Source organism: Chelonia mydas, chromosome 25 (genome assembly GCF_015237465.2).
Source record: "Chelonia mydas isolate rCheMyd1 chromosome 25, rCheMyd1.pri.v2, whole genome shotgun sequence".
Taxonomy (NCBI): Eukaryota; Metazoa; Chordata; order Testudines; family Cheloniidae; genus Chelonia; species Chelonia mydas.
In genome coordinates this window covers 14,476,023-14,487,795 of record NC_057858.1, presented here as the reverse complement: position 1 = coordinate 14,487,795, position 11,773 = coordinate 14,476,023, and the positions used below count along the sequence as shown (strand labels likewise).

The 11,773-nt window shown below is 51.6% G+C and overlaps 1 protein-coding gene across 2 annotated transcripts in view; it reads left to right on the top strand.

Moving 5' to 3' along the window:
* The first annotated feature begins 2,794 nt into the window (after positions 1 to 2,794).
* Positions 2,795 to 11,773, top strand: part of KLHL26 (kelch like family member 26) — a 30,514-nt gene continuing 21,535 nt past the window's right edge. The window contains exon 1 of one of the 2 annotated variants that reach the window (XM_037885871.2): positions 2,795 to 2,921. In XM_037885871.2, coding sequence (XP_037741799.1) covers positions 2,875 to 2,921 — 47 coding nt within the window. In that variant the 5' untranslated portion in view covers positions 2,795 to 2,874. The remainder of the gene's footprint in view (positions 2,922 to 11,773) is intronic. The other variant, XM_037885870.2, reaches the window with a different exon arrangement.

Below are 11,773 nucleotides of genomic sequence, written 5' to 3'. Positions count from 1 at the left end.
ACTGCCGGGAAAGCCTGCAACTCGAGGGCAGCCTGGCCAGACGAGCAGTCAGCAAAGCTGGTTTATTGCTTTGCATATATTGGGCTGAGACTTAACAAATAAAGTCAGAGTCAAAGTTCTTTTAAACACGTAGAGCAGCAGGGGGGCGTGTGGGTAAGTATTTATAGTGCACAGTTACAGCTACAGAAGGGAACACTTAGGGGAAAGTGCAGGTTGATGAAAAATGAAGTGGAGACCAATTTCAGAGGAAAGTGGCACGTGCGTGGGGTTGGGGAACCATAGAGTCCAGGGTGGGAGACCATCAGAAACAACAGAAAACAGGTTCAGATAGCAATGGTTCTTCGTGTGGTGACTGGGAGTCAGGACTCCTGGGTTCTGTAACTGACTCCCTGTGTGACCTAGGGCAAGCCATTAACCTCTCTTTGCTTCCCTATCCCAAGCTGTAAGACAGGGATAGTAACAAGAGGCATTTTGAGCCAGAAGGTAGGGCATTAGAATGAAACTCCAGAGACCTGAGGATTTGCTGTTAACCTGTGGTTACCTTATGCAAGTGACTTCTCTCTATGCCTCTGTCCCCGCCCCGCTTTGCTTGTCATGGCTATTTAGACTATCTCTATGTGTAGGTACAGCATTTAACACAATAGGGCTACATTCTTGATTGGGGCCACTGTATGCTACAGGAATACAAATAAATTAATAACTAGATCTTCCCTCCTTGTCAGGGGTGTTGTGAGGCTGACAATGAATGTCTTTAAAGTGCCATTAGATCCCAGGTGAAAGGTGCCGAGGAAGTGCCAAATATGTTGAATTGCTCCACCAGATTGACAAGGATCAAGTTTGAAAAATACACAGTTCCACTCTTTCAAATGAAATCATCTCCTTGAACTGCAGCAGCCTTAGCCAGTTCTCATCATGCTGCCTTGAGAGAGTATTTTGAGAAATGAAGCTTTCCCAATAAGTTTATTCTCTTGTACAAATTCCTTATCCCCCCTTTTCAGATGTGGAAACTGAGGCAGGGAGAATCCAAAGGGACTGGCAAGGCCAGGATTAGACAATATCCTGATTTCCAAGTCTCCTCCCTGCCTTCATCTTTCTCTAGTTCTCTGCTGAGGTGCTTGCTGCACACTCTTAGAACCGCACTGATGTTTCTAGATCACATGGAGCATCAGCATTTTGCCCAGCTGTTGATAACACGCCTCCCTTAGCACACAGCCAACAGTGATTATGATGTTCTACATCAGTGGTTTTCAACTGGGGGTCCGCAGACTATATCTAAGATTTCCAAAGGGGTCCGCACCTCCATCCGGAATTTTGTAGGGGTCCGCAAATGAAAAAAGGTTGAAGGCCTCTGTTCTAGGTGCATCGGGAAGTGGTGAAGAATGAAGTTCTGGACAGAGAGGTAAGACACCCAAGATGTGAGGATCTTTGACAACAGAACTGCACCCTCTGGAGGGTACTATTGTTCTTCCACAAAACTGTTCCTTTCAGTGAATGCTGGCACAGGTCGGCTGTGGTCTAATCATTACACAGCTCAGGATCCTTTCAGGGCTTCTCCCACAGTCCGCAAACAGTAGTGAAGTACAGCATGTGCTAGTCCTGTACACGGGACACAAGACACAAAGGACAGGGGCTGCCTGGAATGCCTGCCAGGGAGACTGGGCAGCCTTTTCCTGGGAAGGCACTGCCCCCTCCAAAGTAAGTTACATTCGACAACCAAAGTGGAACCGTTAACCACTTTGGTGCAGTCTAAAGTAGGTGCGCGAAACAGTGTGAATTAATAACAGAACATCCCAGAAGTTAGAGGTGGACAACAGCTGCTAGATCAGACTGTGCTGGACACAAGGAGGTCCCAGGGGTCTTCTGCGAGGGAGCCTTACAACTGGGGGCAACTTATGCCTCTTATGAGCTGTGGTAGCAGGATTAGTGTCCGGCCACAGTGCGTTTGCCATGCGACAGCAGCAGCTCGCACCCTTTGGCACCTCAGGAACTGGGTGCACCCTGTGGGCCGCGCTGGGGATCCCCTTCAGCAGCCTGCTTGGTGCCGGGGGGCCTCTCTGGTGTGAATCACTCCACAGGGTCCCACCTCCAGGGCCCAGCTGCTTGTTGTAGGGCAGCACCCCTCGGATCTGACCAGTTCTGTGGGGTGGCAGCACCAGATGTCCCTCTCCAGGCCTCTTCGTGGGGCAGCGCCACGGGGCACCACGGACCTAGGCTCCCTATGGGGGCACCGGGGGGCGGGGGGTTCCTGGGGGCAGCGCCAGGGGGCACCACGGACCCAGGCTCCCTATGGGGGCACCGGGGGGCTCCTGGGGGCAGCGCCGGGGGGCACCACGGACCCAGGCTCCCTATGGGGGCACCGGGGGGGCGGGGGGCTCCTGGGCGCAGCGCCGGGGGGCACCACGGACCCAGGCTCCCTATGCGGGCGCCGGGGGGCGGGGGGCTCTTGGGGGCAGCACCGGGGGGGGCACCACGGACCCAGGCTCCCTATGGGGGCACCGGGGGGCGGGGGGCTCCTGGGGGCAGCGCCGGGGGGGCACCACGGACCCAGGCTCCCTATGGGGGCGGCGGGGGGCTCTTGGGGGCAGCGCCGGGGGGGCACCACGGACCCAGGCTCCCTATGGGGGCACCGAGGGGCGGGGGGCTCCTGGGGGCAGCGCCGGGGGGGCACCACGGACCGAGGCTCCCTATGGGGGCGGCGGGGGGCTCCTGGGGGCAGCGCCGGGGGGGCACCACGGACCCAGGCTCCCTATGGGGGCGCCGGGGGGCGCCGGGGGGTCCGCAGCGGAGGCCGGGCCGGGCCGCGCTCGGCTCCTGCCCCTTTAACGCGGCGGCGGCTCCAGCCCCAGCGCCGGGCCCGGCGGCGGCGCGGGGAAGATGGCGGAGTCCGGCGGGGCCGAGTCCGCCCTGGAGCGGCCGAGCAGGTGAGCGGGGCCGGGGCCCAACCTGCCCCCCGCATCGGCCCCCGGGTCCCCCCCTGCCCCTGCCCCCCGCATCGCCCCCCGGGTCCCCCCCCTCCCCCCTCGCTCCCTCCCTGCCCCCCGGGTCCCCCCTCCCCCCGCATCGCCCCCCGGGTCCCCCCCTGCCCCATCGCCCCTCGGGTCCCCCCCTCCCCCTGCCCCCCGCATCGCCCCCCGGGTCCCTCCCCGGGTCCCCCCCTGCCCCATCGCTCCCCCCTGGTCCCCCTCCCCCTGCCCCCCGCATCGCCCCCCGGGTCCCCCCCCCCATCGCTCCCCCCCTGCCCCATCGCCCCTCGGATCCCCCCCTCCCTCTGCCCCCCGCATCGCCCCCCGGATCCCTCCCCGGGTCCCCCCCGCCCCATCGCTCCCCCCTCGCTCCCTCCCTGCCCCCCTGGTCCCCCCTCCCCCTGCCCCCCGCATCGGCCCCCGAGTTCCCCCCCTCCCCCATCCCTCCCTCCCTGCCGCCCGGGTCCCCCCTCCCGCTGCTCCCCGGGTCCCCCCCTCCCCCATCGCTCCCCCATCGCTCCCTCCCTGCCCCCCAGGTCCCCCCCCCTGCCCCATCGCCCCTCGGGTCCCCCCTTCCCCCTGCCCCCCGCATCGCCCCTCGGGTCCCCCCTTCCCCCTGCCCCCCGCATCGCCCCCCGGGTCCCCCCCTCTCCCATCGCCCCCCGGGTCCCCCTCTCCCATCGCTCCCCCCTCGCTCCCTCCCTGCCCCCCGCATCCCCCCCGCCCCCCGGGTCCCTTCCCGGGTCCCCCCCTGCCCCATCGCTCCCCCTGGATCCCCACTGCCCCCCGGATCCCTCCCTGGATCCTCCCTGGCCCCCCGGGTCCCTCATCGCCCCCCGGATCCCTCCCTGGGTCCCTCATCGCCCCCCGGGTCCCTCCCCGGGTCCCCCCTGCCCCATTGCTCCCCCATCGCCCCACGGATCCCCCTCTGCCCCCTGGATCCCTCCCCAGGTCTCCCCTCCCCCCTTGCTCCCCGGATCCTCCCTCCCTCCCCCCCGGGTCCCCCATCGCCACCCAGGTACCCTCCTTCCCCCTCCCCCATCGCTTCCCGCCATCCCCTCCCCTCCCCCCTGCCCCCCGGATCCCTCCCTCCTCCCCCATCGCTCCCCGCCATCCCGCCTGCCCCTTCCCCCTGCTCCCTCCCTCCCCCCCCGCCCCCGGATCCCCCCCCTCTGCCATCCCTCCCCCCCCCGTCCCCCTGGATCCCCCCTGCCCTCCCCTACCTGCTCCCCGGATCCCTCCCCTTCCCCCAGATCCCTCCCCGCCATCCCGCCTGCCCCTCCCCCCCGCCTCCTGGATTCCTCCCTGCCTGTCTCCCTGGATCCCCCCCACCTGTCCCCCGGAACCCTCCCCTCCCAGCCTTTCTGCTCCCCCTTTTCCTCAGTGCTCCCCTCCTTAACTCTCTGCTGCTGCTTGGCCCCAGCTGTCTGCCCACACTTCCTCCATTGTCCCCATCCCACTGGCCCCTAGCATGCATGCCCCGCACCTTCTTGCACCCACCTGCTCCCCTCGGCTGTGCCTTTTGCACGTACCCCCCTGCTCATGCACCTCTGCCTACCCTGATCCCCGCTTGCCCACCACCAGACATTGCTCTGTGCCTCTTCCTCCCCCATGCCCCACCTTTCCCTGAGCACCTCAGCGCATCCACTTAGAAACTCCCCTCCTCTCCCCACCATGGGTCCCTCTCAACACACAGAGGAAAGTAAAAGTCTGGAGAAGTCCTTTTTTCTGCCAAGAATTATCCCCTTCCTGCTTGGAGACTTAGACTTTGTCTTTCTGCAACAACAACAAAATGGTGTTTTTTATATCGAGATATCATTTGCTATGTAAAATCATAGTTGGGATAAGATGCAGGTAGTTTTTACCTGAGTATAGCTAGTTGAAGTCAATCCTGTTTCACACCTGCCCCGCAGTTTATTGTGACTTGCTACATCGGGGTAAAAACTACAGCCCCTTGTCTCCACTAGGTTTTTACATCAAAATAGCTATCCTGGTGCAAAACCACACCTCTTCTGCAGCGAGGACACAGTCCAATTTGGCAACTGAACTGGAAGGGGAGAGAGGAAAACGAATACAATGAATGTATTTAATGATCCCTTGTCTCTGATATTTGACCAAAGACATCAGAAGACACCCCCGCCCCCCCCCCCCAACCTCCCCAAATCCAGGGTCTTTCCTGGTAAACTAGAGGCGGAGGTGGTGGTGAATTATTGCTAATTCTTAAGGGATTGATTGATTTCTGCAAAGACCAGTCCCTTTGAAGTAAACGTTTTTTGTAAAGATTTTCTCCAATAGAATCAAACCTAGTCACAAGTTCCTGAAATGAACAATCTGCATAGATATTAATGGAGCAGGGGGAAATTAATTCCTAGGACTTCCTCCAAGAGTGTATTAATAATTCCCAAACAAAAACTAGTCTTTGAAGAAATACTGCATCCTCCTTAGTTTTGTGATGCCGGCTCGTTTCTTCGGGGGAGAGAGAGGAAGTGGGCGGTGGCAAACAGCAAGTGAGTTTGCTCCCTGCCTTAATCTCTCAAACTGGCCTCAGTTTTTGGGACAGAGTCGCTTCCTAGGGAGTGGGCATAGGTGTTTGGGCTAAGATTTCTGACGGGGATTTTCTGGTGTGCTCTTTGTCACACTCCAGTACTGCTGTCTGTAGAGTAAATGAAACGGGTTACACTGAGCAATAATTCACCACCACCTCCGCTCTAGTCTACGGTGGAAGAGGGGTTTTGCTGGTACTGCTATACCAGTAGAGAGGGAGTGGCAAACCCTCCTAGTGTAGATGCCGCTGTCTACCAACAGAGGGGTCTTTTGCCTGTATGGCTTATGTCAGTTCCCCAAACAAAATAAGCTATGTCAGCAAAATGACTTTTTTGCGGGTGTGGCTGTGTCTACACTCAGGTTTTCGTTGGTAGAGGAAAGATGTAAAAAATCGTACCACTAACCAACATTGTTGTATCAGCAAAAGTCCCCAGTATAAACCTGGCCACTCTTTCTTGAGTGCTCACAGTGAATTTAGACCCATCATTTTGTATGTATAGTTGGGATAATGTTTTCCAACGTGCATTACTTTGCATTTATCAACAATGAATTTCATCTGCCATTTTGTTGCCCAGTCACCCAGTTTTGTGAGATCCCTTCGTAGCTCTTCGGAGTCAGCTTTGGACTTAACGATCTTGAGTAACTTTGCATCATCTGCAAACATTGTCACCTCACAGTTTACCCCTTTTCCCAGACCATTTATGAACATGTTGAATAGGCCTGGTCCCAGTACAGATCTTTGGGGGACCCTGCTATTTACCTCTTTCCATTGTGAAAACTGACCATTTATTCCTACCCTTTATTTCCTGTCTTTTAACCTGTTACTGATCCATGAGGGGACCGTCTCTCTTATCCCATGACTGCTTACTTTGCTTAAAAGCCTTTGGTGAGGGACCTTGTAAAAGGCTTTCTGAAAATCCAAGTACACCCTTGTCCACATGTTTGTTGACCCCTCTTGAAGTCATTGTGGAATTTGTGGGTAGTTCTCTGAAAACATCTGCTCATTGTGCAGCGACAGTCAAAAAAGCCAACAGAATGTTAGCAACCATTAGGAAAGGGATGGATAATAAGACAGAAAATATCATAATGCCATTATATAAATCTATGGTACACCCACACCTTAAATACTGCATACAGTTCTGGTCGCCCCATCTCAAAAATGTATTAGAATTGGAAAAAGTACAGAGAAGGTGTGACATTCCCCGCTGGTATTACCCTGCTCAGCTGTGAGAACCCCACTCCTGGGCTATTCATGCATAGCCTCTGGCATGTAACCTGCTTGGATTGTGCAACCGACTGACGCTAGCCAATATCTCCGGTCTCAGACACAGCCCTAGGAACTCCGTCTTGCAGTGTCCATTTATGCCCGTTGGACGCTGCAAGCTTATATGAGTCTGGCAATTTAACAAATTGATATGTACCAGGCTTGTTATCTCAAGGGGAGTCTCTGTCATGCTTCAAGCCAAACGCACTGCTTCAGGTAGAATAAACAGATTTATTAACTATAAAGATAGATTTTTATAAGTGATTATAAGTCAAAGCATAAAAAGTCGGATTTGGTCAAGTGAAATAAAAGCAAATTGCATTCTAAGCTGATCTTAACACTTTCAGTGCCCTTACAAATTTAGATGCTTCTCACCACAGGCTGAGTGGTTGCCCTTCAGCCAGGCTCTCCCCTTTGGTCAGCGTTTCAGTCGCTTGGTGGTGATGTCTGTAGATGGAGGTGGAAGAGAGAGGAAGAGCATGGCAAACATCTCTCCCTTTTATCATGTTCTTTCTTCCCTCTTGGCTTTGCCCCCCCTCAGAGTCAGGTGAGCATTACCTCATCGCAGTCCCCAGCTGTTCAAAGGAAGGGGGGTGACTCACTTGAGATCCAACAGATCCTTTTGTTGCTGCCTCGGCCAGCATCCTTTGTTCCTGTGAGGCTGGGCTGGGTTTGTCCCATACGTGCCTTGATGAGGTGTGAGCTGACCCTCTGCTCTTAGAGAGTTCTTGCCAGTTCTTATTTTAAGCCATGAAGACACATTTTCAGCCTCATAATTATATACATGAAATTACAACCTATAACATTACGTAAGAACAATTACTATCACATCACTATAACAACAATGCTCAGTGCATCATGAGCCTTCCGAAGACACCCGACATGACAAACTTTGCATTGGATACCACACAATCATTCTACAGGGATGAACATGGGGGTGCTGGGTGTTCCCCCCGAGGTACAGAGCATCACAGAAGAGCAACAAAAGTGGTTAGGGGTATGGAACAGCTTCCATATAAGGAAAATTTTAAAAGACTGGGACTTTTCAGCTTGGAAAAGAGACGACTGAGGGAGGATGTGACAGAGATCTATAAAAACATGACGGGTGTGGAGACAGTGAATAAGGATGTGTTATTTACCCTTTCACATAACACAAGAACCAAGGGTCACTCAATAAAATGAACAGGCAGCAGATTTAAAACAAACATGAGGAAGCACTTATTCATACAGTGCACAGGCAACCTGTGGAACTCATTGCCAGGGGATGTTGTAAAGGCCAGAAGGGTAGCTGGGTTCAAAAAAGAATTAGATCTGTTCATGGTGAATAGATTCATCAATGGCTATTAGCCAAGATGGTCAGGGATACAACCCCATGCTCTGGTTGACCCTAAACTTCTGGCTGCCAGAAGCTGGGACTGAACAACAGGAAATGGATCTCTTGATAAATTGCTCTGTTCTTTTCATTTCCTCTGAGGCATTTGGCACTGTTCGAAGACAGGATACTTGGCTAGCTGGCCTGTTGGTTTGACCCAGTATGGCTGTTCTTAGTTATTAGAATTAGCTGTATGGGGGATAGGAAATGAAGGAATACTGGGATTCCATGCATTCCACTTTATTTGTATTTTAAAAAAGAAAATCCCTTAAAAACCCCCAACAGATCTTCATGTTCGAGCAATGTCGTTTGGCTGACGCCAAGAGTAAGGTTGCTGGTCTCCAGAGCATTCTTTATCCAGGCCGCTGTAGAGAAGGTTGGTTGTGGTGCAGGGTGAAGGAGAAGCAGTGAGGGCAGAAATTCCTGGAGGATTCTCTCCCCACTTCCCCCGGTGTGATATCAATACACTTTGTGATGTATACGTGTGCGGCTGTGAAATTTTACTGAATGGTTTTAATGAAAAGATGATTGGCTGTGCGGCAAGTATTGGTTTTCCTTCATGAGGAAATGTAATCGTGTTTCATAACCATTTTTAACGGGTTTGGTGATCTAAAGCTGCAACAGACAAGTTGCATTCAGCTTTGTGTCAACTAGCAGGTAAACATTAGCCCCAGATTTACTTACATTGCTGACATAATGCTGAACTGACTTGCTCTTTTCCAGGTTGATGTCTGACAATTCGATTGTTCAAAAATAAAGCTTAAACACACTTCAATTTCTTAGTGAAAATGAGGCCTAAATGTAATTATTCCTGATTGATTGATTTTTTTTTTTTTTTTTTAAATAATGTCCTTTATCGATGGGGATTTATAGGAATGGGGTTAAGTGATCCAGCAGGATATAAATGTTTCCATCAGAAATGACCAGCTACAGCTGTTGATTGCAGAAAAACATTTGATTCCATTTAAGTATTGACAGTTTGTAGGATATTTTCAGGTTACTCTGTTTTGGGGGCCTATTTTAAAAATACCAGGTATTTATTTCATACTGCTGTTCTGATCCCAAATATTTTATATAGGTTCCCTTCCAGAATCAGGCATTGCTGCTGTACTGATAATATCCCAGCCTTTCTTACTGGGCACATGCAGGGTGCTGGGTTTCTCCATACTCGCATGTGTTGTGCTGGCCATCCTGTTTGTCTTCCTGTGATCTGTCAGGGGACTGAAAAGTACAAGGATCCTCTTGCACTTTGTATGTTTCAATCCCTTATGCTCAGAATAATGGACCCAGACAAGTGGTGTAGAAGGACAGTGTGACATCTGTGAGGGTGGGCACGGAAGCATAGTTGGGAGGGCTGATTTTTTTGGCCCACTAGACACTATAATGTCCCCTGTAAAGGATATGTAAGATTAACAGTTGATTCAGAAAGCCAGCTCCAGATCTCTGTGCTGCACTGTTCAGATGGGAGCTCTTCCATGTATATATTAAAACCTCTTATACTTCTGGTGTGTGTATAAAATACATATATGTAAAACCTGGTCCCTGCTAAAGATGTGTAGTTCCTTTGATTGTTGTGAACAGGTGGCTACTTAGTACAGGGTGGCAAAAACCCTTCAGAGAACTTTTCAACGTCGGCATCTGCAATTGCATTGTTGTTTATGCATTCTAAAACACGACATACATAAACCCTACCCCTCTCTTTGCAAGTTAAAATGTATAATTGTTCAAGTGACATTCTTCACATTTGGAAAAAATCCTGAAGAGACTTCCCTTCCTGGCTGCATTAGCCGGTGACTGCAATTAAATTTAAACCGATGACCATGTCAAGGTGAGACTTGCTGTAGAGGGGATAGGAAATTTCTCAAGGATGGAGATCTTGTGGACCGCTAGCACCGGTGACGCAGTTAGTGCATGGCAGTAAATACAGGTTTGATTGTGCACGCAGTGGGATTGCCACATGCTCGTCTTTCTGGTTTAATCCATGCATTTGTTTCGCTCTCATGAGCTACAAGTTGTTACAGTTGAACAGTGTTCAGTAGCTCGCATTCCCTGTCCTTTCTAAATCGTGTACTACCGTGTCATTCCTTCACTTGGGAGGACAAGTGTTCCCTCTCAATTTAAGCTGGCTGCATTTGCAAAGGAAACAGTCAGTACATGCATCATGCTATAGGGAGGCAGTGTTCCTCGGGGCTAGAGCAGAGCATTGGGGAAGAAGCCTTTCTGAATTCTAGCCCTAGCTTGCTACTGACTTCTTGTGTAGCCTTGGTGCGTCATTACACCTCTCTCCACCCCCAAGCCCTCCTCCATAGAAATAGGGACAGTAATACTTCCCGTGGATGCTGTGAAGGCTAGTGAATGTCTGTGTAGCATTTGGAAGATTTACAGTGCTATGTGAAGTGGTGTAATTTGTTCTGAAGACATCATAAACTATCCGGAATGGAGCTTCAGTGGTTTGTTCTCTGCCCTACGGAGAAACTGTTCTTGCATCATTGCATGTTGGTTGTTTTGAAATAAAGGGCTCTGCCACTCTAGATTCCATTACTGCTTTCTTAAGTGTGGGTTTGTGAGAGAGTTCAGGGGTCTGCAGGAAGCTCCGACTGGAGATAGTGGGCATCATATGCAGTCAGCGGAGTGTGAGGGAGAAGCTTTAAGGTCACCTCCTCCAGACCTTTATTTTGGTTTGTTGTGCTCATTAAATATTTATTCTCGAAGGCAGATGAAAACAGTCCTTTGTTGCAGTTACGCAGACAGATACCATTTCAGTGGTGCAGGATTGTTCAAACAGCTGGAAATTCTGTCTGTGCAGAGGAATTACTACTGCGCTGTTAATGCTATTCACTTTAAAATAACACCGTAACCTCCTAAAAGCCAGGAAATTCAGCGATGTCTGCCACACATCCTATACACTAACCCAGTAAGGCAGAGATGGTCTCAGAACTGCATATGATCTTGCATTGGCTATGTGCCGCTGTACTGTGGCACCTAGAAGGCATAGACAGAAGGGTCACTATAATCCTGAATTTGCCTGGGTTTTGCATAGTAAGAGGTATGTGTGCACACATACTGCACCTCCATTCACATGTGTTTGCAATGCTTTTCAGTTACATTATTCCCCTTTTGATTGTTTAAAAGGTTGCAGTAAGAATTTAGTACCTTTAAAACAAGACCAAACTGATCCCAAATCCAAACCTTGTCTTTTGAAGTTAACGCGTCTTGCTTTTCGTGCAGTTAACAGTTGATGAAATGCAAAGGGCTATTACATCCAGCCCTTTCTATCTTGGTGAGGGAGAGGTTCAGGATACATAAATACCTACATTTGGAAGAATGGGTACAGCCCAGGTCCTAAAGGAGGATTCCGACTCCAGAGAAGGTGGGTACAGAAGAGACAGCGAGACTCATTTGGTGTCCCCTGGAAGGAGATGCGTACTGAACTGCATATTAGATTGAGGGATGGGTGAACTTTACTGCAGCGTTTGAGGACAAGAGGAAGGGTCGTGCTATGCTCTAGGAAAAATCCTTTTGGACTCTAGGGAAAGGGTATTGTGCAGAGTCGCTGAGTGGGAACTGACTAGGGAGGGTCTCAGCAAGGTATCGGGAAGAGCTGTGAATTTGGAATAATCTACCACAGAA